The 27,141-nt window shown below is 35.7% G+C and overlaps 1 protein-coding gene across 2 annotated transcripts; it reads right to left on the bottom strand.

Moving 5' to 3' along the window:
• Positions 1 to 130: 130 nt before the first annotated feature.
• LOC129264807 (uncharacterized) lies at positions 131 to 27,141 on the bottom strand. 2 transcript variants are annotated; one of them, XM_054902752.2, is made up of 6 exons: positions 26,400 to 26,824; positions 20,865 to 21,150; positions 19,673 to 20,138; positions 10,432 to 10,460; positions 3,892 to 4,026; positions 131 to 2,623 (listed from the first exon to the last, which is right to left on the bottom strand). In XM_054902752.2, the coding sequence occupies exons 2-6, from the start codon at positions 21,081 to 21,083 to the stop codon at positions 2,558 to 2,560; spliced, it is 915 nt and encodes a 304-aa protein (XP_054758727.2). In that variant the 5' UTR covers positions 21,084 to 21,150; positions 26,400 to 26,824; the 3' UTR covers positions 131 to 2,557. The 2 variants fall into 2 exon arrangements, with proteins under 2 accessions (XP_054758727.2, XP_063958231.1); XM_064102161.1 differs by lacking the exon at positions 26,400 to 26,824 and adding an exon at positions 27,057 to 27,141 and having other exon boundaries at positions 2,465 to 2,623.

Raw genomic sequence — 27,141 nt, 5'->3', positions numbered from 1 at the left:
CAACCCACAATTGAAATCAGATGTTAAAACACATCCTCAGTCGGATGTTAAAATGCATCTTCAGTTGAATAGTGAACAGATATGGTACTAAAATATTGCCTGTAACACACTGAGCAATTGGTAAATTTACCCTACAATCTCCCAATTTTCTAACTGCTCCAAAAAAAAAATTATATATAAAATAAATATTGTAATATCTATTGCTCTGGCAAGCAGTTGCTAAATCATCTATCTAAACCTATAAATACAATATCTATTAGCTACATAGAGCATGCAATTTAAGGTGCTATTCAATACCCACATGAATGGAACATTTTAAAGTTGAATTCTGTAAGGAAACTACAAAATCATGATTTAAATACCTGTATTAAGATTCACTCCCAACACATCACATCATTCCAAAAACATTTTCAGAATAAACAAGAGGAACAGGTCTCGCAGGCAGATATTAGCCATCCCACTGATTAAAATCTTGATAAGCCAATTAGAACCAGGTATCACGTAGTGATAAAACTAATATCAACTGGAGCCTTTGGTACATGGTTCGCCTGACATAGTATCATGAATATGAAATTTCATGCTTGAAGTGGAATTTTTTTACTATGTTATGTACATGTAAGTACATTTTCGACTTGGAATTCATGTAGCAAATCAATGAGTAAGTAACTCACAGACCATATCTCTCATACATGTAAGGTCTGGCAGACTGTTCAAGATGGTGTTACTGAACATTTCTTGTGTGTTGAATCAGATTCTCATGTTATTTACCATCTGCATCAGGTCGAGTTCAAATCCAATCTCTATTGATTAAAATTCTAATCAATCTGAATGGAAACATCAATTAATTTAATTAGGATGATCAGAATGCACTCCAATAATATGTAAAAACAGAAAAAAGATTGGGGTATCTCGCATTGCACAAGAAAGTGTCACAAGTCATGTGTGGGGCCATTCTTGATCATGTGTGTGACAGAAATTACAACGAATCGTGACTTTTATTAGTAAATCTAAAATCTTAGACATTTATAAATAATTATGATAATTTTGAAAGTTTAATTTCATTTTGAAATTGAACTTTCATATTCATGATGCTGTGTGAATTCACACACGTGACCCACATTTATACCTCTGACCTTGAACCTGCATATTGGAGACAGCAAAAAATAACTTAATGTTACATAACCTTTGAATGACTAAATTTTTAGATTTGTCATACTTTCAGTCACACACATGACCAAGAATGACCCTGTAAAGTAGCTGACCCTCTGTTCTTGTTCAACATGAACTGGTCTATCCTATTATTACATAGTGAAAGTGTATCCCTAATCAAATGATGACAGATAACAAAAATTTGATTTCATCTCTTAATGATTAATTCAATCAAAATGATCGAAATTTGATTTAGCACACAAGTCATTTGAAAAATTCTGTGTAACTTTAACAGAGCTGTATGAAACCCAACCTCCTACATTTTCATTACACAACAAATTTGTGCACTTCTCCTAACAGTGTACACCAAAGAAATAAAAACAAATGTTAGTAGCCAGCAGAACATCAATGCAACAAACTAATAGGCCCGATTTCACAAAGGTGGTTTTTAAAAACATTGGTTGAACTCATAGTTTATGCAGATATCCTGTATAAATTATGTTTATTTACCGCGTATATTAAAATATGTCCAATGCTGATGTGCGCTTTTGTCACAGTGCGCCAAATTGACACCTGTTGCCATGGTTAAGTACGCTATTTTATTCATGAGTCCACCTTTTTAAGAGTAGATTCATTAATTCAAAACGGTGGACTCGTGCATAAAATAGCATGGATAACCACGGCAATAGGCGTCAATTTGGTGCACTGTGACAAAAGCGCACATCAGCATTGGATATTTTTTAATATACACAGTAAAAAAGCGTAATTTATACAGGAAATCTGCATAAACCATGGGTTCGACCGATGGTTTCAAAAACCACCTTTGTGAATTCAGGCCATAAAGTCTCAATTTGGGGTGTAAAACCTCAACTATGCAAATTATGTGAACCACTTCAATATCATTTTTACTTCAGCTTTATTCATTAAAACCAAAATGAATTGCTGCAATAAATGAGGGAAAAGATAAGCCTGTGCCACATTTTGATCAGGAACTCTGCTTCAACAGGGTGACACCACATGCTCCTACAACATTTGCTCCTGTCCCAATATCTCACATGTATGTCCTATTCTGGAAACAATCAAATCTATGCTAGCCATCTTGTAGCTAAAACGGTGAATTCAGTCAACCTTTGTTCCTAAATTATGATCCATTTCCCAAACTAGAAGAGTACAAGAATGCAGTTCGGGTTGACAGGCTTCTGAAGCTGTTGATGTCCTTGATGTACCTGTCCAATTGAAGCATCTGGAGGAACTGGTAGTAAGAGATCTGAAGAGTACAGGCAAGATAGATATAGGTCAGGTTGACAGGCCTTCAAGGTTGTTGATGTCCTTCATGTACTTGTCCCATTGTTGCATCCACTTCCCAACCATATTCACTGATTGTTCAGTTCATTGTGACCCAGCAACCCTAGAACTCATCCTCTGAGCTGTCGGCTAGTAGCATTACCCTGTCATTGCTTGTCATTCTATGAACCTGGGCAGAAATAAAAAAAAAAGTGAAGAGGGCTATTAGTTTAGATCATAGAAATTGATTTAATATTTTTCATTCTTGGAGTAAAAAGCAACATCTTTCCAAAATAGCTTTATCGACATCAAATAAATTGAATCTATTGAGACCACAGGCATCTGCTAGACATGGAGGAGAAATTTGTCTTAGAATATATGTTGCATAATGTGGGGCAGCCAGTTGCATAAAACATTTGCCATAAAAAAACTGGCAAACAATTGTGACAACACATTAAACTAGAAATTTTAATATCGTGCAGAAACCAATATGGATATATATAATGAACAAATTTAGAACTTTGACCCAACTGGCATACATAATGAGCTGTGACCTTTGACCTGCGGACTCCAAATTCGAACTTAGCCTGTATTTTGGTGTCATCTACCTACACACCAAAAAAAATTTAAATCCATTTCATATTTGTTGAGTTATTGCGCGGAAACCAACTTGCATATTTAATGAGCTTTGACCTTTGGACTCCAATTTCGAACTTAGCCTGTATTTTGGTGTCATCTACCTACACACCAAAATTTTTTAAAATCCATTGAATATTTTTTGAGTTATCGCGCAGAAACCAAGTGGGGGGACGGAAGAACGGACGGACAGGGACAACGCTTAATGACTCCTCCAGACTTCGTCTGCGTGGGCATAAAACTATGGCAAAAACATTGCCAGACTTTCTTTCATGCAACAATCCCCTGGTTTAAAAAAATGGTTCCACTTAGAAAAATTATTTGACTTGGAATGTAGACTTATAAAATACAAGTTGACCTGTAGTCAGCATACCAACAAACATTTTGTTTTTAATTGCAAATCCATGAAACTAGAAACAGCCCCTAAATGTTTATTGACAAAGATACATTTTCAGAAGGAAAAGGCAATTACATGTATCTAATACCATGCACATTTATCCAATCATGTTTGGAAGAATTAGGTTTGACATGAAATTTATATGCAAGATATTCACCACAGATGCAAACCCACAAAAAGTAGGGATTTGAGGGATGAATTAATACATTTCAGGTGGAGAAACAGATATGTACACATGTATAACACATTTTTAGAAAAAAGGGAAATTTTTCATAAACTTGCAGTAACATATTGTAGGAAAAGCAACAGGTGGCATTTCTTATATTAAAATACAGAAATATAATTCATAAGTAACTGAATATATTATTGATGCAATAATTATAAAGTACCAACACGTCAATATGAAAATCCATGCAATATCTCACCCCATTTCTACTTGACTTGGCTGCTCTATTTGATCCTCTCCTTGAGCAATAGCAATAAGCAACAGCTATGATAATCACAGAAAATGCAGTACCCACCGCTATAGGAAGCAGGATTTTACCTGTAAAACTGTTACCCTGTTTGAAGATAGAAAAATGATACAAATTTTATAATTATTTGGTTAAAAAAGCCTTGTACTAAAAAAAAAAAATCAGATTTAGGCATAAGGTAAATGTTCTGAGCACAGAGACAAAATTACATCTAAATTACATGTATCTCCATGAAAGAAACAGATGGGACCATATTCGCTCTGAAGAATTTGGCCCAAATTCACAAATGTGGTTTTAAATCGATGGTTTCGTTTTTGTATTGATTATGCTTAATTCAGCTTGTATATCAAGAAAGCATATCCAGTAATAAATGTTTGTTTATATCACAATGCCCTATCAAAATTGAAGCTTGTTGCTAAGGTTATCATTAATGAGTCAACTCTGAGTCCACTGATCTGAATACATGAATCCATTCTTTGTTTTGATGTACCTAGAAGTGGAATTATTCATAGCACCCCATGTGGTAAAAGTGTGCATTTATCATTGGACTCTTCTCAATATATGTGCTGAATTAATTACTTGAGGATGAAATCAGCTTAAACCATGGTTTGAAACCACATATTAAAACCACCTATGTGAATTCCTTTCTTTGAGATCTAAGAGCATCTAGTGGCAAATGACTCCCATCTAAGAATATAGCCATATATCCTATCTCTATCTCTGTAACCTAAGGATTGAGAACAAAAATTCATTTTTTGTTGTTGAAACCTTATAATCCATAGAGGACGCAAATAATGACAGAAGAATACTTATCTGATACATGTAATGTGTATACACTTCTATTTTTAACTTGTAAAATGATTTTTCAGCCAATAGACTACCAGGTTTAGTCATTTTCAATAAGCAAATGGTTATACTACAACCAACACCCCCTATACCTTAGTTCCATATAAAACCTTCCTACTGATTGTGCCAGATGGCAGTTTGCCTGTGTACATACATTTTTGTCTATATGCACTCTACAACACAATGTAAATAGCCAATTACTAATTAGCATTCAAGCCATGAAAATAAAATCTTTCAATTTCTCGAACAGGGTGCATGGATACTGGATATTAATAGTTTTAATATTAAAGTTTAGTTTTTGATACTCTCTATTGATTTGGAGGGTATTGGTGACTCAATTTGTATGTGATTCCCATTAGTCAATGAATAACTGTTGGGTCGACATGAGAAACTGGAACTCTTAAAAGTGAAATAATTGTGTGAAAATGACCAAAAGGTGTACATGTACATTGTACATGTATGTGTGAGAGCTTGCATTTGGAAGACCTGAAATTATCCCAAGCCCAATTTTCTATTTGATCATATTATGTAGGGTCTCTGTTACACTGCATATTAGAGTTAACATCCATTTGATTCAACAAATACACCTGATCAACGGAACTAATAATAATAAATTACATGTACAGTACAAATAAACAAAGTTGTAAAAATGCATTAATAAATGCTAGCTCTCTCTACACAAAGGTATATATACATGTACATGTAAGTAGCCTAAATGTAACATAAAGGCCTTGCCATATTTGGCATGATTCCATGGTTTTATTTCATCAAGTGTTTTATAAATTTGATTTACTGTATTTCCTTGAATGTTTCCTGTTTCACACCCAAATACACAGGAGTTCCAGACAAAAACATACAGTAGGAAAAATAAGTGAAATGCCTCTGCCAGCTTCACTGCAATTCGCTTGAAAACAACTGACTACATGTAAGATGAATAATTTTTCGAGCATAAAACACATTCCAATATTCCAGGTTTGTTAAAGTCACATATTTCATAATTTAATTCTTAACCTTAACCTATTGATACTGGTAACGTAACATAGTCAAATGGTCGTTGACCTTGTCCATGTGACCTTGCAAGAAGGCAAGAGAGTCTAGCGAGTAGCGACAATGACTTTGAAAAAGTCTTTTTTTAAATTCTGTTTAAAACTTATTTAAAATGTAAACAGAAAAAACATTCGTAATTTCCATTGTGCAAAGAGATATGTTCCTGCTCCCTACAGATTAACCTCATGTCCCAGATTCAAGAAATAGAAATATAAAATAGCCTACATACCTACATGTATCTCACACTATGGTCTTTGATTAAAACGTAATTAACATAAATTTCTTTTGAGTAGAAAACGCAGCCCACTAGCATCACCTATTCATGCCAGCCGAAAAAAGGCTGACATAAATAGATAATAAACAAGACCAGCATACAGTATAACGATTAGCAGGGGGTTATGGTATGTTGTAGTCTTGCGTTGTACTTGTTTATTATGTTGATATGTAATGACATCATCATCACATGACTAGTCACATGTTCTGTTATGTGTGTTATTGTACACTGGCCTTGCTTGCTCACTGCCTCCAGCCTATGAGCAAGCAATGCATTTCTTACTCCAGCAAAATGATTTAAGCAAACTTTTTGACAGTTGATAAAGAAACCACCAAGTCATGTTTTTTTTTCCTCCAAGTCTTGTCATCAGTTCGAAATCTTGGTGTCGTATTTGATGAAAATATGTCCATGGATGCACATGTAAAGAAAATATGTCAATCAGTATACTATGATATTCATAATGTTAACAGCATTAGGAAAGTCCTTGACCATAAGTCTGCTGCTATGCTTATACACTCATTTGTAGCTCATCTCGATTAGATGTTGGAAATGCTCTTCTTTTTAATATAACCTCACGCAATGTCAATAAACTTCAGTATGCTCAGAATACAGCTGCCAGGGTTTTAACTGGTACGTCAAAATATCAACACATCTCACCAATTCTCCAAAAGTTACATTAGGTGGTTTCAGGCCGCCTCGAAGTTCGCCAGTTCCAGGTATTCTCTGATCGGGAAATTTACCCCGATCAGAAAATACCAGGTATTTTGGCGGTGTGAAAGCAAACTACGCGTAATATCCCCGAAAGAAAATACCCGATAAATAGTAGGTACTTGGCGAAATTACGAGAACTTTCGCGGGGATTTTTGTGGGTATTTTGGCGGTCTGAAAGCAAATTACGGGAACTTTTAGCCCAGCGTGTCGTTGGGTGCGGCGCCGTGCATGGGTTGCTGCTGGGCTAGTGATTTTGAATTTCGCGCCTTGCTGCTTATCAGACCATACTGCGCATGCTCGTAACTTCAGGAACTTATCCTGAAGGGTATGTTTCAGGGCGGTGTGAATGCAGGAATAATTAATGGGTATTTTTCAGCCTAAAAAAGTTCTCGTAATTTAACGGGGATTCTTGTGATCGAGGCGGTTTGAAACCACCTCATGGTTGCCAATCCGGAAGCGTATAGAATTTAAAATACTTCTTCTCACTTGGAAAGTGTTAAATGGTTTGGCACCAAAATATCTACAAGACCTTGTCATGCCATATACACCAGCTCGTAGCCTGAGATCATCACACCAGCAACTTCTTAAGACTCCCAAGACACGTGTAGCATATGGTGCGCGAGCTTTCTCTGCCTCAGCACCTTCTCTCTGGAATAATTTGCCATTAAATTTAAGAATTATACCATCACTAGAGACCTTCAAATCTAAACTGAAGTCTTATCTTTTTTAACAGTATTAGCTATTGGCACTTTGACACTCATCCAAACTTTCTTATTCTTTCTTTTCTTGTGCGCCTCGGAATAGAATATTTCTAGATAGATGGCGCTATATACATTGTAAATGCCTATTATTATTATTATTACTTCCTAAATCTCATGCTTAAACATGATGTTTGACAATAGATTGAGTTCTATCATCCAATGGGCAGAGGAGGTGAGAATAAGAGAATCCTTTTATTATGCATTCATGAATACAAATTAGGAATTCATTACATAAGGAGACTTGAAATCACAATGACCAGTTGAGTTTAGGTATTGAAATTTTAAGACTGCAAAGGCTGAAATGTATCAAAGCAAGCTTCATTAAACCTTAATGAATGCATGATTCATGATTATTGCTAGGTCAGATACTGACCTGTTAGCTAATTTCACATACCGTATCATGCATACCTTTCAGAGGAAGAAGAATGCATTGCTAATGGCTGTTGCTAGGTCAGGAAAAGTTGTTTGGCAAAGTAATATATAGATTGGCCATTATTCCATTGGGCCTCATGCCCAAGATAACTTGAACATGCTATGGTTCATGGGGAAATGTGTTTCACAGTCAATGGGGCTATGCTAAAGGGGCTGCAGGGTGACTACCCTCTCCCCTACTATGATTCTTCAATTCATGACAGAAAGGGGGGAAAGAGATTTTAGAGGGATGCTCCAGGCTGAAGATAATACGATTTGAACAGACAAAGACAAATCAGACAAACAAAACAATGAAAATTTGATCAAAATCGGTAAAGGAATAACAAAATTATGACATTTTAAAGTGTTGCATTATTTAGGTGAAACAGTTCTAGGCATGTATTCATGAATATTCAATGAGCAAACCGATCACGTCATATCCCCACTTGTTCTTTTGTATTTTCTTATATGAAATTAGGTGTATTAATTTTTTTTCCTCCAAGAATTAAAAAAAAAGGATTAACAACTGATTTAGTGCATTATTCGTTGATGCAACTTTAAAATTCAATAAACTTTGTTAATTGTTATCAGATTTTGATGAAATTTTCAGCCAATCGCTCTGTGAACTTTACTCTATTTATCTAGATATAAATATTTTCAGCCTGGAGTACCCCTTAAAAAAGGAAAAAGAAAGATGAAGGAGGGTACCAGATAGAGAGGTCTAGATTAGGCCTATGTCCATTATCTAACCAAAATACCTATTATTCAATGGTGAAAAAAAATCATGTTATCTCCCCCCCCCCCCCCCACTAATCCTCCTTGTTGTCAACAGTGGAGTGCATTTGGCAGTCCCATCTGCATTACGCATTTCAGCTATATTGAATTTGAAAAGAACTACATGTAGGCCTACATATAATAATTTGCCAAAAAGAAAGAAAAAAATCAATTAATGATATTCCTTAGTTCACTGAGCTTGCCTTTGAACTTGGCAAAGAGACTTGCTTTTTCTAATTAATATTTCATATCATTTGTGATATACATATCTATCATTAGAAGTGGGCTATAAACAAACTTACTTCTTATGTTAAAAGATAAAGGTGACAGAGGTCCATAAAAAATTAAGCTGTTATCGGTAAAATTTTAACCTTTAACCTGAAAGCTAGGTCCATGGTAAAAAATATATTTAAAAAAATATTACAAACAAAGGGTAAATCAAAATCAATTGTGTTTTTTAAAGAAAGCTACATTTAGGCTAAGTAAATAACTTGATAGAAAAACACAATGAATTTAATTCATCAGGTCATGACTTATATGCAATTGAGCACAGAAATTAAAAACAGATGATATTTGAGTATTTCTACTGAGTATTTAGTCATAAAACAGCACTTGCGCATTCACCAGAAAAATGGTTTGATGAAATACACTTTGAAATTGACTTCTGACATTTGAAAAATGAACATTTTGCCTTTTTATATACTAACTCACTCAGAATGCATTTAACCCAAACATATAAATTCCATTCATACACACAAGTTTATGTGAATATGTGTCGAACTTTATTTTTTGTTAAAAAGGTTACGCTATTTTTACTTAGTAGGGGGAACATACTTTCATGTTATTATGAGGTCATGAGTTTGTCCACATAATTAAAAAAAATACTCATCTTAATGTGAAGCAAATAATGCATGTTTATTTAATAGCATAAGAACTTTAAGAAGGGTGATATGACCATATTATTGGGAAAAGGCTTGATCTATATATACTTATGGTTATGCGTTTAATATAGTCATAGTACACTCTCAGTTCACTTTATACGAACAACATATTCAATTACAAGGCAGAAATGTTACGATATGTAGCTTACATACACAGATACAAAAGCAAAGAAAAGATAAAATCTCATCTCGGGCTGGGCATGGCTAGGCTCGATGCACTTGTTCAATCAGGGATAATCAACGTAAAATCAATGTGTGGGACTACACAGATGGTGAGTGACAAAGAGAGACCATATCCAAGGTTATTGAGATAATACAGCAGCCGGCTGCTGATAAAATATGGGTATATCAAAGAAACATGAGATGGGGGATGACTCATTTCTTTTGGTGTATTTCCTCACAGTTTCAATGAAATTGGATGTCTATGACTACTGAGTGCATACATACAGGCATACATAGTATGACGACAATGGCTATATTGTTCTGGAGGAAACAATAGCAAATATATTCATGAGCCAATCACATGAATGAAAATAATAATGATGATAATAATAATGATAATAATAACCATAATAGTAACAATAAATATTATTATTATTATCATTATTATCATCATCATCATCATTAACTTTATTATCATTTATTATTATTATTTATATTATCATCATCATTATTATTATTATTGTACAAATACAAAGTTCATAATAAAAATCTGCAACGCACTTACCGAAATTCCAATTATATTCCAATCTCCACCTGATGAGAAAGAGAGGAAAAAAGTTACATATTTCTAAAATGAACAGTTTTGTGGATTTTTTTTGGGGGGGACACCTAGAATATCAGATGAAAATAATAAACAGCAATAGGCCTGTTTATGAATTTGAACATAATACAAAATAGAGAATTCTTTCATACAAAGCACAATACCTGTTCAGTGTCCAGTGTGTACTCTGTATACTGTACTTTGCTTGTGCACTACAATGTATGTTTGGTTATCTTTTGGCAAAGTATCAGATTGTTAAGAACAGCTGTTCTTTAAATAGTATGCATAGCATTTTAATATTAGTAAAAAATATATCACTCTATATCCCTGCCAAATGAAGTTATTTTTCAAGCAATTCATAAATTCAAATTAAAAGTTTTATTACAGCAGGTAATTAAAAAAAATGTTTCAAACGAAGCGTAGGAAATACATGAGGGCGACAAAATCACCCCTAAAATTCCACCAAAATACATGCTTTGGGGCGACCATTCTTTCTAGAGTCACCCCAAGATCTGCCACAGACAATATTCAAGATTGCTAAGAAAATCAATTTTCTAACTATGGCAGAATAATGATGTATGTATTTGCATTTACTGTATGATTGCTTGTTGCCTCCCCATAAATAGCCCTACAAAAAGTACAAATGATAGAAATAGCCTCCACAATTCTGCAATTCCCCGAGGGGGCCACTTTCATTGACGAGTGGACACCATGCGTGACCAAAAAACACATAAAAAGGATCTATTTTTCAAGATAGTGCACATTACGTATGTGACGTACGTAACGTAATAAGGGTGTCAAAAACACTATAATAATGAAAAAAGGGTAGGGCTATATATTTCGCTAGGAAAACTTCATGTTTTTAGTCCAATTTGCGAGGGTATAAAAAGACTAAAATGCTTCATAAAGGATGTACATGTACTTTTTGCCCCAACACTACGTGTTTACATGTAGGGTCCGATTTGAGCGAGGTGTGTGGGGTGCCAAGCCCAATGAAAGTAAAGGTAAAGCCAATGTCTGTGACGTAACAATTGAGATATCGTTGTAGACCTACTTGTTTAGGGGGTCAATTCAGGGAGTATACTGTCAAGGGTACCGTTTTGTTTCCAATATTTGATAAGGGTAGGGTTTCACACGCCAATACTTGTTAATGGGTGCATTTTCAGAATATGTAAAATACTTTTTAGGGTGCTTTTTGAAATCACATGGTCACGCATGGTATCCACTCGTCAATGGAAGTGCCTCCTCCCCCCCCCCCCCCCCCCCCGGGGCAATTGCCCAAATGTGAAAAAAAGATAGTCCCTGAAAAATAAAAATAATTTTTTATCCTGTTTAAAGTAAATGAAAAGTTACAATGCATTCTAATATCATTTTCATTTAATAGAACTTATTTAATACATACTGGAGGCCCTATACTGTATGTACCGTAGTCTTAAAGATCTACAGATGGGCAATTGACTGTTGTTTTCATGCCATTCATTCGATACTACAACATACATGTAGATAGTGTAAGCAATCCCTATTCCGAAAAACACATGTGTATGTCAAAGGAAATTCCCCCCTGCAGATATTTTTCTCATAATCCTAATCCAATCTTGAATCACCATGGCAACAGGAGGAATCACATGCAGAGTTAACACAAGCATGCTCCGATAAAGATCAGAATCTGTATCAATACAGGGTCTTTTCTTACTGAATCATAGATTTGAAAGGAGGCGAGGTTTATCAACTAGGGATTGCAGCCATGACCTTCCTGAATATAAATCCATAAAATTACATATTTCTGGCTTTGAAATTTCAAGAGCTTGAAATACATAAACTTGGCATACGTTTGTGTCAACACTGTATTGCATATGCACATCCGTATACATACATGTAAACGGCAAGGAGATACAAACTCCTTGAATAAACAAAGTCTCTCTAATTTGACATCAGAGTTTAAATTATTTCTCCATGGATAACAGTGAAATATACAATTTTAGACACAAAGTGTTTCTGTCAAGCTGGATTAATTATTTGAATGCATCAAGAACTGAAAACAACAGCTGGAGCTTAAGCCCGGGTAATGTACTGTATAGTGCGCCTTCAAATAGGAAACTAGATAAATAGAACGCTGTATGCTGTAGGACTCTGCCTGTATCAATTTTCAAAATATTAGAAAAGTAATCACAAGTCAACACTAAACATCTGGTCTAGCCGACCAGCATCTTCTCTGAAAAGGAAAATAAAATATGAATGGAAATTTTGGACAACAAGTACATGTATGAAGCAACCATAATTGCAATGAACTTCAATTTGGGTATTTGATCATTTTGAGTTTTGAAGGAATACATCCCTTTAAATATGAGCATCCATGGAAACATAAAACCCCTTTTCTAAAGCCCTACCAGTCACTAGACATACATGTACAGGGGGTCGGAAGCAATTCATTTCACTACAAAACATATTGTCTGAGGGGAATTATCACATTAAGAATTTAGAAACATCTTCCTGTTATCCCCACGGATGCAGGAGCCTATTACATGGAAATCATAATGATAGGATCATCCCTTTCCGTCAATCCAGAGAGTTAATAGATCATTTCCAATAAACAGTGTTTGAAACCATTGAAAAAGGAAGCTCTATACAGTGACAGGAAGAATGTGACAGGCAGGAGAAAGAGAGAGTGGAAGAAAAACAAGAGCGGGATTTGTAGCTTTTAGCACTGTAAAAAAAAAAAAAGGAATAACCCGTTCTCCCCCAACTCCTCCCCTACACCCCTTCTCTCTCCCTACACCCCTTCTCTCTCCCCACCCCTCTTTCTACCCCACATCCTGCCCCTTCTCTATCTGTCTAGATCTCTTGTTTCAAGATCTCTTTATGTGGATCCAGATTATTTTCCTAAATGTAGAATCAAATTCCTTGATATGATATTCAGATTTTTCAGAAGTTGCCAAGATCAAAATTGTGTTACTGTACGTACAGTACGTCTCTCATACATGTACATGTATGAAAGCTGTATGCACTAGTATCAAATAGGCTTTTCACAATGGGTTAAGGGGAGCAAGCAATGATCACAGGTGGTATTAAAACCAGTAGTTTGTCCTCTCTGACAGTTTCTGAATGTACACTTTTTAGCAGTGTTCCCCCTCAAACAAATGGAATGGGCACCACAGCAACCTTGCCTGCATCACTTTAAAGTTTAAATTCAATGTACATATAGGCCTACATTAGATGTAGACCTACATGTAGATGAACAAGTGTTGACTATTTGATATTATACATCTTTTACTTTAATATGGTTGAACCAACATAAAAAAACAGACATACAGCTGATACAGTAATTATCACAAGAGAAATAAACTAGAAATTTGATGTGTCCAAAGGACACAGATGCCCCTGCTTAACGTGATCAGAAATTCATTCAATATGATTGAACTTAATATCGTGCAGAAACTACATGTAATAGGCATATATATAATGAAACATATTTAGACCTTTGAACCAACTCGCATATAATGAGCTTCTGACCTTTGACCTGCGGACTCTGAATACGAACTTAGCCTGTATTTTGGTGTAATCTACCTAGCTCATATTTAATGAGCTGTGACCATTGACCTGCGGACTCCGAATTAGAACTTAGCCTGTATTTTGGTGTCATCTACGTCACGTATGTGAACCGCCTCAACTCAGCGGAGCCGGCCATTATAAAAGCCCTCTCGCGGTAGGTCGCCTAGCAATCTTGTTAGCGACGCTTGTGAGCATCGTCTTGCTCACTCTCCAAAATGTCTGCGATATTAAAATCCGAAAAACTATGGAATCGCTAAAATTTAGTAAGGCTATGAATGTTTATCATTTACATTGACCATCAGAGTATCAACCTTTATCAAATTTACCAGCAAGAGTCGGTAATATTACGAATTATCAGTCATTTTGATGAGTGATACAAAGTGCCAAAATTTATGAAAATATAGCGTAAATTTTATATAGCATTTTAAAATCCTTATTTTCAATATCTTCACAATTTTTTATTGTTTTAAAAAACATCTTATTACATTTACTATAATTTTCCCGAACCGATAACGTTGGTAGACTATTTTCTCCATTCTTTATAAGGAAATGGCAGGCCGTCGAAATCAGATTAATTTTTTTTATATTTCTAAAAGAAAATCGTTAGATTCTAACTAATATACCATTGTTCGCCCGAAGAAGGGTTATCATCTCATAATGTTGTGTAAATGATACAAAACAATAAATCTTAGGAGTGTAGCAATCCATGTTGGATAACATTTTTCACGATGACTTTCGTAATGAAAAGAAAAATCAAGTTCATTCTTAGCACGCGAGCCGCAGAATGATAAATTTTAGCGTGCACAGGCGGGGCTGATCGCCCTCGCTGTCCGTCCAGATTATCCAGTCCGATTCTGGTGTCGGGTGGTATGTTCCAAGTACTTTTTTCCCCTTGCGATGACCACTGTGCACTTTTAGTGCTTAATTTTGATACTCAGTGTGTGAAATTAATAGTTAACCGATATCTAAAAATGCTCCGAATATACCTGACACATAAGTTATTTCATTTTCGGTAATTTTTTTTTCCTGAATTACAAAAAGTCAAACTTAGGTCAAGAATGTGTAACATTGACTGTATTATATAGTTAAATATGATAACATTGTAAAGGTTTAGGAAATATCGTGTTAAGTTTGCCCAACGTCATCAGTATACAGTGCGTCCCAGAAAAAACGAAACCGAGATTAAGCGACGATTTATCATAGCTTAATCACAAATACAATAGACAAATGACCTACCAATGTAAAGCTTAGAATCTCCTTTGTCATCTGATATTACTTAGATTATTCCATATTCACGCATGAGTGAGCAAAAACAATTTAAAGAAAGGATACCAAAAAATGTGATTTTCTTTTTGAAATTCAGATACCCCCCGCCAAATAATTTTTTGGTATCCCCTCTTCAAATGCGAGAGGGCTTTATAATGGCTGGCTCCGCTGAGTTGATACATATCCTATAGGCGGTTCACGTACGTGACGTACACACAAAAATTTTTTTTGATCCATTGAATATTTTTAAAGTTAGAAACCAACTCGCATATTCAATGAGCTGTGACCTTTGAACTGCAGACTCCGAATTCGAAGTCGGCCTGTATTTTGGTGTCATATACCTACACACCCCAAATTTTTAAAATCCATTGAATAATTTTCGAGTTATTGCACGGAAACCAACTCGCATATTATAATGAGCTGTGACCTTTGACCTGCGGACTCCGAATTCGAACTTAGCCTTTATTTTAGTGTCATCTACCTACATGCCGAAAATTTAAAATCCATTGAACATTTTTCGAGTTATTGCGCGGAAACCAACTCACATATTTAATGAGCTGTGACCTTTGAACTGCAGACTTCGAATTCAAACTTATCCTGTATTTTGGTGTTTTGGTGTCATCTACCTACACACCCCAAATGTTTAAAATCCATTGAATACTTTTCGAGTTATTGCACGGAAACCAACTCACATATTTAATGAGCTGTGACCTTTAACCTGCGGACTCCGAATTTGAACTTAGCCTGTATAGTGGTGTCATCTACCTACACACCAAAATTTTTTAAAATCCGTTAAATATTTCTTGAGTTATTGCGCAGAAACCAAGTGGGGGATGGATGGAAAGACGGACGGACAGGGGCAACGCTTAATGCCCCCCACCCCCGGGGGGGGGGGGGGCACTCAGTATATAATGCATAGTGGGTATGTGCCGCGGAGGGGACCCCCATTTTTACACTCAAATTTCCGTTCCAAGGCATAGCATTTTTGTCTTATTGAGAAAAAGAACAAAGAAAGCCGCTCCAAGGCATAGCATTTCCTTCTTATCGAGAAAAAAGAAGAAAGAAATCCGCTCGAAGCTAAATCCGCTCCAAAGCTTCGCATATTTTTCGTTACGCCGTTCCGGTCGCATTGATCTGCTACAATTTTGGTGAAAAGCGGCCGTAGAGCGCTTTTCGACCATCGCCTAAGCGCGAGCGCACCCGGCGAAGGCCGCGCTAGCTGCGTCATGCACGATTGCCCATTCCATAGGGATGCATACGCACTCACAGAGATACGGAGATCCGTTCCGAAGACCCCCGTTTTCACAAACATTTGTAGTTCCGAAGCCCGTTCCGAGGACCCTCCTTTTTACAATAAGCCCGCTCCAAGGCCCCCGTATTTTGCCTCGCCCGCGGCACACCCCTACCACTTTTTTGGTCGAGTGCCCCCTCCGGACTTCGTCTGAGGGGGCATAAAAACACTGCAGCCTGTCTGTCATTTTGAGATTGAAAGACAAATATGTCTGCCAACCCATTCAATATAATAAACAAAAACAAAAACAAGTCTACATTTTGAATCCATTGCAAGAAATGCCTAAAAATTAGCATTTTCACCATTTTGATTTGGATTTGTTAAAGAATATCTGTTGCGGATACAAATTTTCTGGAGGTTGCATGTGTCCCTTTTTTATCATAATTGCTCAGATAGGAGCACTGGACAGACACAGGGCACCACACCATATTGCATCTGATAAGTGTCAACAATGAATTAATGCGCACCTTGCTACACATGTTCAAAGCCAAGTCAAGGGGCCCATGTAAAAGCGGAATAGGCTACTCAATCATATTTACCGACATGTGTTTGGGCTTACACATCTTGTTCAAATACTATAACTATTGAGAGTACAAACATTGGATTTAACCTGAAGGAGAGTCAATAAAGCTTGAAATAGAATTATGGTGTGTTTATCTTAATTCCTATATTGCACAATCAATCATCATTGGAGTGAACCTGACTGTTCTAATTTAATGACTGCATTTTTTTTTAACTTAGGAAAATGATACACTGTACATGTACTTGGCTCTTTAATTTAAAAAAGTTGGCAATTTTCAAACCACAACATAAAATATATATAATAATAATAATAATAATAATAATTAGACTTATATCGCGCCAAATCCACTCTGTAGAGTGCTCAAGGCGCTTTTTAGGAAATTATAAAAGAAATTAAGAAGAATTGAACAGAAATGTTTTGAGGTAATGTTTAAAAGTTTCAGAAGTCAAGCATTGTTTGATGTTTTGAGGGAGGCTATTCCATAGCTTAGAGGATGAGTAAACAAATGATCTTTCACCCCAGGTTTTGGAAATTTTGGGGGTAACAAGAGAATTGGAAAAGGAGGAACGTAAGGATCTTGAAGGGGTATAACTTTTGGTAAGTGAAATAAGGTACTGGGGAGATGAGCCATGAACACAATGAAAAGTTAACAACAAAATCTTGAACATAATACGCTGTTTTACAGGGAGCCAATGTAAGGATCTTAAAATAGGAGTAATGTGAGTGCGCCTGGTGGATAGAGAAACGATTCGAGTGGCAGCATTTTGAAGTTTCTGAACTTTGACTAACAGATTCTGTGGTAGATTAAACAAAAGGGAGTTTCCAAAATCGAGACGGGACGAAATTAAAGCGTGAACCAATTTTTCTGTGGCCGGTCGAGACAAGTATTTTCTAATAAAACCAATATTTCGCAATTGGAAGCGAACGGATCTACAAATAAAAGATAGATGTTGTTTGAAGGTTTGCATGGTGGAATGTACAATCGCTGATGTGGTTTACGGTACACCATGTGTAGTGTCATAGAAACAGTGGATAGAAGAAGAGAAGAAATGGATAGGCGAGAAAGTGGAGATTTGAGAGTAGAGTATTCTTTCTTGTAAGTAGTCCTGAAAAGGACTGTAAACCAGGAAAGATTGAAGAGTTGAGAACAGCTTGAGTAGTAGAGCCGATGAGGAGATGCTGGCTTGAGTAGGCGAGTAGAGATGGTGAGTAGTAGAGAGACTCGACGTTTCGGGCAGGTTGACTGTCCGTCTTCACTCCTGAAGACGGACAGTCAACCTGCCCGAAACGTCGAGTCTCTCTACTACTCACCATCTCTACTCGCCTACTCAAGCCAGCATCTCCTCATCGGCTCTACTACTCAAGCTGTTCTCAACTCTTCAATCTTTCCTGGTTTACAGTCCTTTTCAGGACTACTTACAAGAAAGAATACTCTACTCTCAAATCTCCACTTTCTCGCCTATCCATTTCTTCTCTTCTTCTATCCACTGTTTCTATGACACTACACATGGTGTACCGTAAACCACATCAGCGAAATAAAAGATATGTGATTCGACATTGTCATGTGAGAATCAAAAACTATACCGAGATTGCGACAAGAACTTGACAAATTTACAGTGAGGCCAGAAAATGAGATTGAGTCGATGTGGATTTTACTTAGCTGTACCTTGGAGCCAAAAAGAAGAAATTCACATTTGGCTGGATTCAACTTTAAGAGAGTGATAAGTCAGCCAATTGTGAACATCAACCATGCAACATTCAAGACGATGGATGGAACTTTCTGCAGCTAGTTGATCCGAATTAAAGGAAATCATGAGTTGGATGTCGTCTGCATAAATATGGTATTTTATGTCGTGTTTCAACAGAACTTGTCGCAATCCAGATAAATAAATCGAAAAGAGAGTTGGCCCGCCCACAGAACCCTGAGGTACTCCACAAGAGAGAGGCAAAGCATCAGATTTATAACCGTTAATACAAACGATCTGAGAGTGGAATGAGAGATAAGACTCAAACCACTTGTAAGCCTCACCCTTAACACCGAGTGAACTAAGTATGTTCAAAAGGATAGTGTGATTTACCGTGTCGAAGGCGGAGGACAAGTCTAACAGCAAAAGAGCTGTGGTGTTCCCTTTATCCATGCCTTGTAGGATATAATTAGACGCGTCAAGAAGTAGTGTTTCTACACTATGATTAGACCTATAACCAGACTGGAAAGGATCGAGCAAATCATTATCCGAAAGGTATTCAGACAATTGAGAGAACACAATCCTTTCAAGAATCTTGAATAAAAATGGTAAGTTTGAAACTGGGCGGTAGTTTTGGAGGGAGTTTTGGTCCAGAGAGGGTTTTTTTAACAGTGGGGTAATGAGAGCAACTTTCAGAGAGGGAGGAACGTATTCCTGTTCTATACTCATATTAATTAGATGAGAGAGAATTGGAGCAACAGAAGGGGAACAATCCTTAAGTAATTTAGTGGGAATGGGATCTGACTGACATGACTTGGGAGGGAGTTTACGTAAAAGTGACATGATCTCGTCAGGAGTGGTAGGTTGGATAGTTTCAATATATATACTCACTATGTTTTGTTGTTAGGTTATCTGATATATGTGTTGACTCTCTTGTTGTTGTTGGAGCTCCTTGTGTTGTTGTACTCCCTCTAGGTGTAGTAGTTACTGGTAATGTTGCTTCGTGCACTGGAATAATTGACTGCATTGTTGACGTTTTAATAACTGTTGAAGTTTGGGGCGTGGTAGAACTTGATGTACTTGTAGTTGGATGTGATGTAGCGGTAGATGTTGGCAATGTGGTTTTAAGTGTTGTTGGCATCGTTGATGATTGCACTGGTGTGGTCGTTGATGTAGATGGTGCAGTTGCTGTTTCAGATGGTATTATTGTTTCTGCAAATGCTGTCGTTGTAGGTGGCTCAGTTGATGTTACATTCAACGTTGTCGTTGTGGCTACTGATGTGGTTGTTAGATTCTGGGGTGATGTTTCTTGTACTGTAGATGTATTTAAAGTATCTCCAGGCTGTAATGAAGGAACCTAGAAAAAAAGAAACAAACAATTGATCTTGTAAAACATAACGACATCATTTTAGAAATTATCTGGATTATGTGAGAAATTATACTCTTTTTCTCCTCATTTCATTGCACAATTTTCATTAATCTCAGCAGGATTAAAATACATGTACATGCATCTATACAAGCTGATTGAAATGACAACAGGTTGATCACAAAATATGCTTTTAGTGCAATTGTTACGAGAATATCAACCATCATGTTCAGAGTGAATCATGTACTAGTTTGAACTGAGTTCGTAGTGAAAATGAATATATGACATAATGCAATTCAAAAGATCCATGATCGAGACCCTGCAACATACACAAGATACATCAATAATAAGATTGATATCCAGTGGCATATCGACATGAGCATTGGGCAATGCTCTCAGGGTGCGCAATAAATGCAAAACTGAAGGGGGGAACCAAAAACAAAGAATCTTGAAAGTTTTATTTCACATAGATGTACATGTACCACCTAAGAAACCACCAAAACAAAAGTTGGAAGGAGCCCAATTTCCAGATTTTGATAGGAGCACAATTTTTGCACTTGCTTTGTGTGCTGTTAGAGCGATATGTTGATTGTACATGTAATTGTAAAATTTGTAACACTTTGGGTCTTTGGCAAATCACATTAAAATCAATAAATATCATTGTGTCTCTCTGTGTTTAATACAGAGCCCTTAACTGTGATTCTAAGTAAGTCTCACCTCAGATGGAATTGTTGTAGAATACTGTGGCATTGCGTTGGATGTAGAACTCTCATTACCAGCAATTGCTTGGAGATCTGTTATGATATCAGTTATGTCGGTTTGTAGAGTTGGCCCTGGCTCTGTAGTGATGGGCAAACCAGTTATATAACATGGTGTGGTGCATATTGCTGCCAGTAGCAACGGTGTGTAGATCCAATGTATTCTCTCCATGGTCATAAGACTTGCATAGCCGTTATTGAAAGAAGTTTGGTGGATGGTCTCAATTGTTGTTTGGATGAAGATTCTACAAGCATAGGGAGAAGGACATGAAATAAATAAATAAGCAGCTTTTATATGTAACACAACAGTACAAAATTTTACACAGTTTGGGAAGCCATAGGCCAATCTAGCTATAATCTATAAAACTGAAAATGGAAAGTTGTATATACCAAAATATGACTCTTCCATCAAATTATGGAGCAGGATTAAGTTTCTAATAGTACATTTTTTCGTAATGACATCTGGGGACTTATCTTTTTTTTTAGTCAAATAGCCATTATAGTTTCAATGCTAGAAAATTGTGATATTTGGTTTACAACCACTTTGAAACCTCTTCCTTAATCAAAATCATAGTAACACAATGTGTAGCACATAGAACTGAAGTATACGGTAGTTCAATAAATCACTGAAACAAATTCTTCCACATTTGAATTCAGCTCAAGACTTCTTGTTAATAATAGGAAATCAAAACAAATCAAAAATCAAATTTAAGGGTTTTTACACCTAAAAGGTTTTAGAGGGGGTACATATCTTCCCATTACGGCTAAGTAAATGGCTGCCAAAATTATACATCCATGAAAGGCAAGCAAATAAAATTGCAAAACGAGGGGTTTCCTCAAGTTAGGTTCCCCTTTCAATGCGGCTCAAACTACAAGCAAAGGTGGCTGGAAACTTTATGAATTTATTGGTATTACGCTCATATTGTTTCTTTCAGCAATCAAGAATAAACCAAAGACATTGATACAATAACACTCAACACAATAAGAACAAAACATGTCCACCTACATGTACTGTACTGGGGTGGTATTCTGAGATCCATTTTATCTCAGATAAAATAAAATATTGTATCTCCGTTAAAATCAGTGAGATAAAATACCCTTAAATCTCTCCGAATTGGTATTCTGAGAACAGTTTTATCTTCATTTTATCTCTGAAAGACACACCTATTTTTTAATCAATATCCAATTAGAAACGCGCTTTTATAGCTCTCTCATATCACTCAACCAATGGAAATCCATTCCGCTAGGAGGTGTGGCGAAGGAGTGAGATTGCGTCAATTTATTGACTTCAATACGCTTGCACTATACGCTTGCGCGTCTTTACAGAGATTTCTATTTAACAGAAATGGCAATACTCTCATCTTTTTTTCGAAGTCTATATCGCATTTTTTCAAGCATCATTTCAAAGACAATATTAGTCAAGAAAAGTCTTATGAAATGCTTTCTGATTGTACAGGAATAACTTTAAGATGTTGTTCTCAATGAATATATAATTTTTCTTAATTTTCATGCCAACATTTGGAGTTAATTCACCTAGAAATATTGACCAAATCAACATCGCGGAGATAAAATAGCCCCTACCCTCTTTTAAGTTTATTTTATTTTTTCTTCAAAGTAACTTAATTGGGCGCAAGCACATCACCCGCGTTGCAATGGCCAGATACGTGATGGGTATGTCTACGCAGCCACTGCTCTGTTGCGTATCATCATAGATACGCAAGATAGAATTTATACACAAGATAAAATTTTAAATTTTATCTAAGAGATAAAATGTCATCTCAGTATACCAATTTCATTTTAAGAGATAAAATGAAATATTTTAAAGATAAAATGACCTCAGAATACAGCCCCTGGACTACCTACCAGAATAAAAGAGTTAAAGTCCAAGACCAGAGCTAAAAGTGAAATTTACAATTGGGAAATATAAAAGCTACATAGTACAACAATCTAGTTAAAATTATACTATTCATCACTTGACTGCTGAGCACTTTGCTTCTAAGGAAAACTATTAAGGGTTGTGATTCCATAGGTTTGCAGGTAGAAAAGATTTTTTTTCTGATTTTGAATTGGATTTTTGTTTTCAATTTGCATAGAAAAATGGCACTGACAAATTATTCAGTGCTCAAATGGATGGAAACATACAACTCTTCACTAGGGTTTTTGTGATTTCTTCATTTGGCTCTTACTGGGCCTTAATTTCTATGTCAGGAAAAGTTGTTACATACAATCTAATTGCAGATAGAATTGGAAAGCTGCGCCAAATAAGGGGAAGGGAATACATGTACGGCAAAAAAGTAGTCCAAAGTTGTAGATTTTATCAATTCACGCTAGTAGGAAAAGATATCTACATGTATGAATTCTCTATACTGTGAGAGAAGTAAAGAATTCAAATGCATTATCTGTAAAGCAGAAAAATCATCAATTTTTCCTGTGTACAAAAACAACATGAGAACAAATTTTCAAAAAGAAATTATTATGGTAAATACGTGTCTATAACGTTCAGCAAAAAAAAAACACGATAAAAAACTAAGATGTTACTAAACATGCTAAATAATTTATTTATTTTTATTTCATTTTCATTACAATTGTTATTTTAGGGCTGAGATTAATGTCAATCAATGAAAATTAATTGATGGATTTGTGCTAACTTGAGATGAATGAAACAACAACAAAATCTGCAGTAACAAAATAGCTAATTGAATTTAAGATATAGATTAGGCATATACATGTAGCTTACAAATCCATCACAATCATTCCAAATGAAGTACCAATAAAAGAAAATATTATGGAAAGCTCATACGAAGAGGCGAATTTTTAAATCGTAGGGTAGGCCCCATCGGCCCCTATACATGTCATGTTAAAGCAATACTGTAGTCTCGACTCCTTAACTTTGAAATGTTGAACATATACATGTATATACATATATACTTATATTCTATATAAACTTCCATAAAATTATCAACTTTGAATATGACCAACGTTTATGATCGTCGTCATTTTTGGTATTTCTTGCGTTATATCTGACAAATAAAATAAATAAATTAGATTTTTCACACACAGCCTCTCATATTTTCCTTTTAAGTCTCAAACAATCATACACATTGATTTTGTTTACTCCATTCAAACCCTTTTTTTACCTCAGCGAATAACATTTAACGCAATTTGCAAAATCATCATTATAAATAAGTATTCTATAAAAATTCAGAATATTGAACTAATACAATGTCAAAATTACTTATATTTATGTCAGACAAGGGTCTCTTTTGTTGAAATATCAATGAAAGGTGTCTCTAAACGGACACCATGTTCTAAATAAGGGAAATAATGAAAATTTCTATTTTATCCAGTTTGTTTGTGAATCTTTACACTACTTTTACAGTTTTTTTTCTCCTTTTACCTCATAAAGTAAGCTCCATACATCAATTCTACAATCAGTAATAAATAAAACATTATTTGATCTCCATTTATTGAAATATATGATTTTATGAAAAGTCGTCATTCCAAAATAATAGGTTCAGGGGACGATGAAGAGTAGACTAAATATTTTTACGATACTATCGATATCAAATGATGTTGCAGACTTGGAAAACAAAATTGCCTTCGTGAAACGGAAAGCGCTGATTTGTCGCCAATCTTCCAATATCGGAAGAATGGTCCTAGAGGATGTTCCTACGTATCGCTCATCTCGTCATGAAACAGGCCCCTGCCACATATATATTATAACCTTAAGAGCTTCAGTCTCTGTATTTTGGTTGTTCCGCTGAACTGCGTTGGCTCACTCACTAATACATAGACTGAAGAGCTTGGAGGCCCGTACGTACAGACAACGTATTAGCAGTAACGTTAGATCTAACATTCAGCGGAAACCCGATTTTCGGATCGTTTTTTTGTGCATAAAATGTCACATTATGAAAAAATAATTACATCAAATTTACGAAAAAATATATAAAATTGAAAAATATCGTACCTTAGACCACTCATTCAATGAACTCAGTTATATCTCCATGTGTGGCAAAATAAAGGTGGCAATGTTTGGCTTGTTTTCTCTTATTCTTTGGGACAAATGCTTGATTTTTTACACAGACAGTTTCCATTACACCTATTTGTCATACAACTTGGCTCTTAAGTAAATTTGATTCTTTAAATGATTTTTTTCTTAATAAAAAATAGAGATCAAAAATGAAAATTTTCTTGCCATATTACTTTCCACCAATAGAGGGCGTACTTAAAATTATGCCCAAAATTCATGTTTTTGAGCGCTCTGGTGATTACAAAAATTATCCCCACGTTACTAATGAAAAATAAATTGCAACTGTATGGAAATGAGTAATTTTGGTCACAAAAGTGATATTTTAAAGGACAAGTCCACCCCAACAAAAAGTTGATTTAAATAAAGAGAATAATCCAACGAGCGTAACGCTGAAAATTTCATCAAAATCGGATGTAAAATAAGAAAGTTATGACATTTTAACGTTTCGCTTAATTTCACAAAACAGTTATATGCACATCCTGGCTGGTATGCAAATGAGGAGACTATGATGTCATCCACTCACTATTTCTTTGAAATATGAAATATTCTCATTTTCTCCTCATAGTCAAGTGATACAACGATTAATTCCTCCCTGAACATGTGAAATTAGTATTGTTTAATACTATATGGTTCATTCAAGTTGGTCCTAATTGTCAAATCTATAAATAATGAAATATTGTATAATTCAAACAATAAAAAACAAAAGAAATAGTGAGTGATGGACATCATCAACTGACTCACCTAGTTTTGTGAAAAATAAGCGAAAATTTAAAATGTTATAACTTTCTTATTTTACATCCGATTTTGATGAAATTTTCAGCACTATGCTAGTAGCTAGTTTGATTTTTCTCTATTTATTCAAGTTAGCATTTTCCTGGGGTGGACTTGTCCTTTAATGATTTTTTAAGTGTGTGATGTGTACATCATTGGCATTCCAATACCATAGTCCTACCTGTAGATTCCCCACAGGCAGGATGGTTGCAGTGAACCGTCGCGTAACGTTGGGGAAGTACAATAAGAAACAAGATGGCGGCGTAAACATCGGGCAAGTCTCTTCCGTCTTTTCACAATATTTTTTCATTTTTTTGATGAATTCTTGTTTAAAAATAACAACGAGAGCGTAGAAATGTCGGAAATGAAGTTTTATAAGATTTATGGCTAGAATCCTAGATGTTGTTTACTTTTAGAAGGAAAGTAGAAATCTCGGGGGCGAAAGTTTCAAGGTTTTTTGCGGTACACGCAGATGAATAGGAAGGACTCCCTGGCTTCATTGAGAATAAGCCTACGTTAGAAAATGATTTTTACTCTCAAGAAGCCGCCTGGCTAGCCTCGCCTTCACTTTGGCTTGCCTTGGGCCGGTTGCCATCATCATTTTTACTAAAATTTTTAGATCTATCTAAAAAATATTAAGCCAAGGTTCAATGACCCAAGGATGAGCTAAATTCAATAACATAAAAAGCTTACCAGACAGATTTCTTCTTTTCTTAGAAAATTGAAAAGACCGTCAAAGGCTAAAGATCCGAGTGCTGGAAATCTTAGCCGTTAGGCTTGGCCTATTATGGGTGCGGTATCGGCACGGTACCCCCTTCTTGGCGCTCCCTCAACTCCGCGGCCGGGCCGCAGTCCGTCCTCTTGACTCTAATTTACGTTGCGGTTGCTCGGCATAGGAAATTAAGAACATGGACAAACCATTGGTGGCTTTAGCCCTTGATTTGGTCGTCAGTGAATGGTGATAAATCTTCAGTTATCTAAAGCAACAATTTCTGATCGTGCAAACTTAGGCTTGACACAGATTAGAAGGCAATTTTAGTAAATTTCAACAGCGCAGTGATGACTGAGTGAGTGGATATTAAAAGCATGATCAGCTGACTTATTGAATAGGCTTGATCTTCTTCTTCTTCTTATGTTTGTTTGAGTGGCGATTAGTCATATTTGACTATTGTCGCCATTGACATTATTAATAAAAAATCTCACTTCTCACATAATAATATTATTACCAATATGATGTATACATATATAAAATATTTTTTTTGTATCCTTCTGATATGAAAGAGGATAATTATGATATGTACAAAAGTTTGCAGTAACTCTTGTCAAAATGGCATATAAACAAAACTTCACCAAAAACAAACCGCTATCTTCAGCTCAGTTCCAACTAGTTGCGCTTGCCCTGCCCTTTCAAAGATGCAATCATACCGGTCAGCAC

The sequence above is a fragment of the Lytechinus pictus genome, chromosome 7, assembly GCF_037042905.1.
Source record: "Lytechinus pictus isolate F3 Inbred chromosome 7, Lp3.0, whole genome shotgun sequence".
NCBI classification, from domain to species: domain Eukaryota; kingdom Metazoa; phylum Echinodermata; class Echinoidea; order Temnopleuroida; family Toxopneustidae; genus Lytechinus; species Lytechinus pictus.
This window is presented reverse-complemented; position numbering and strand designations above follow the sequence as displayed.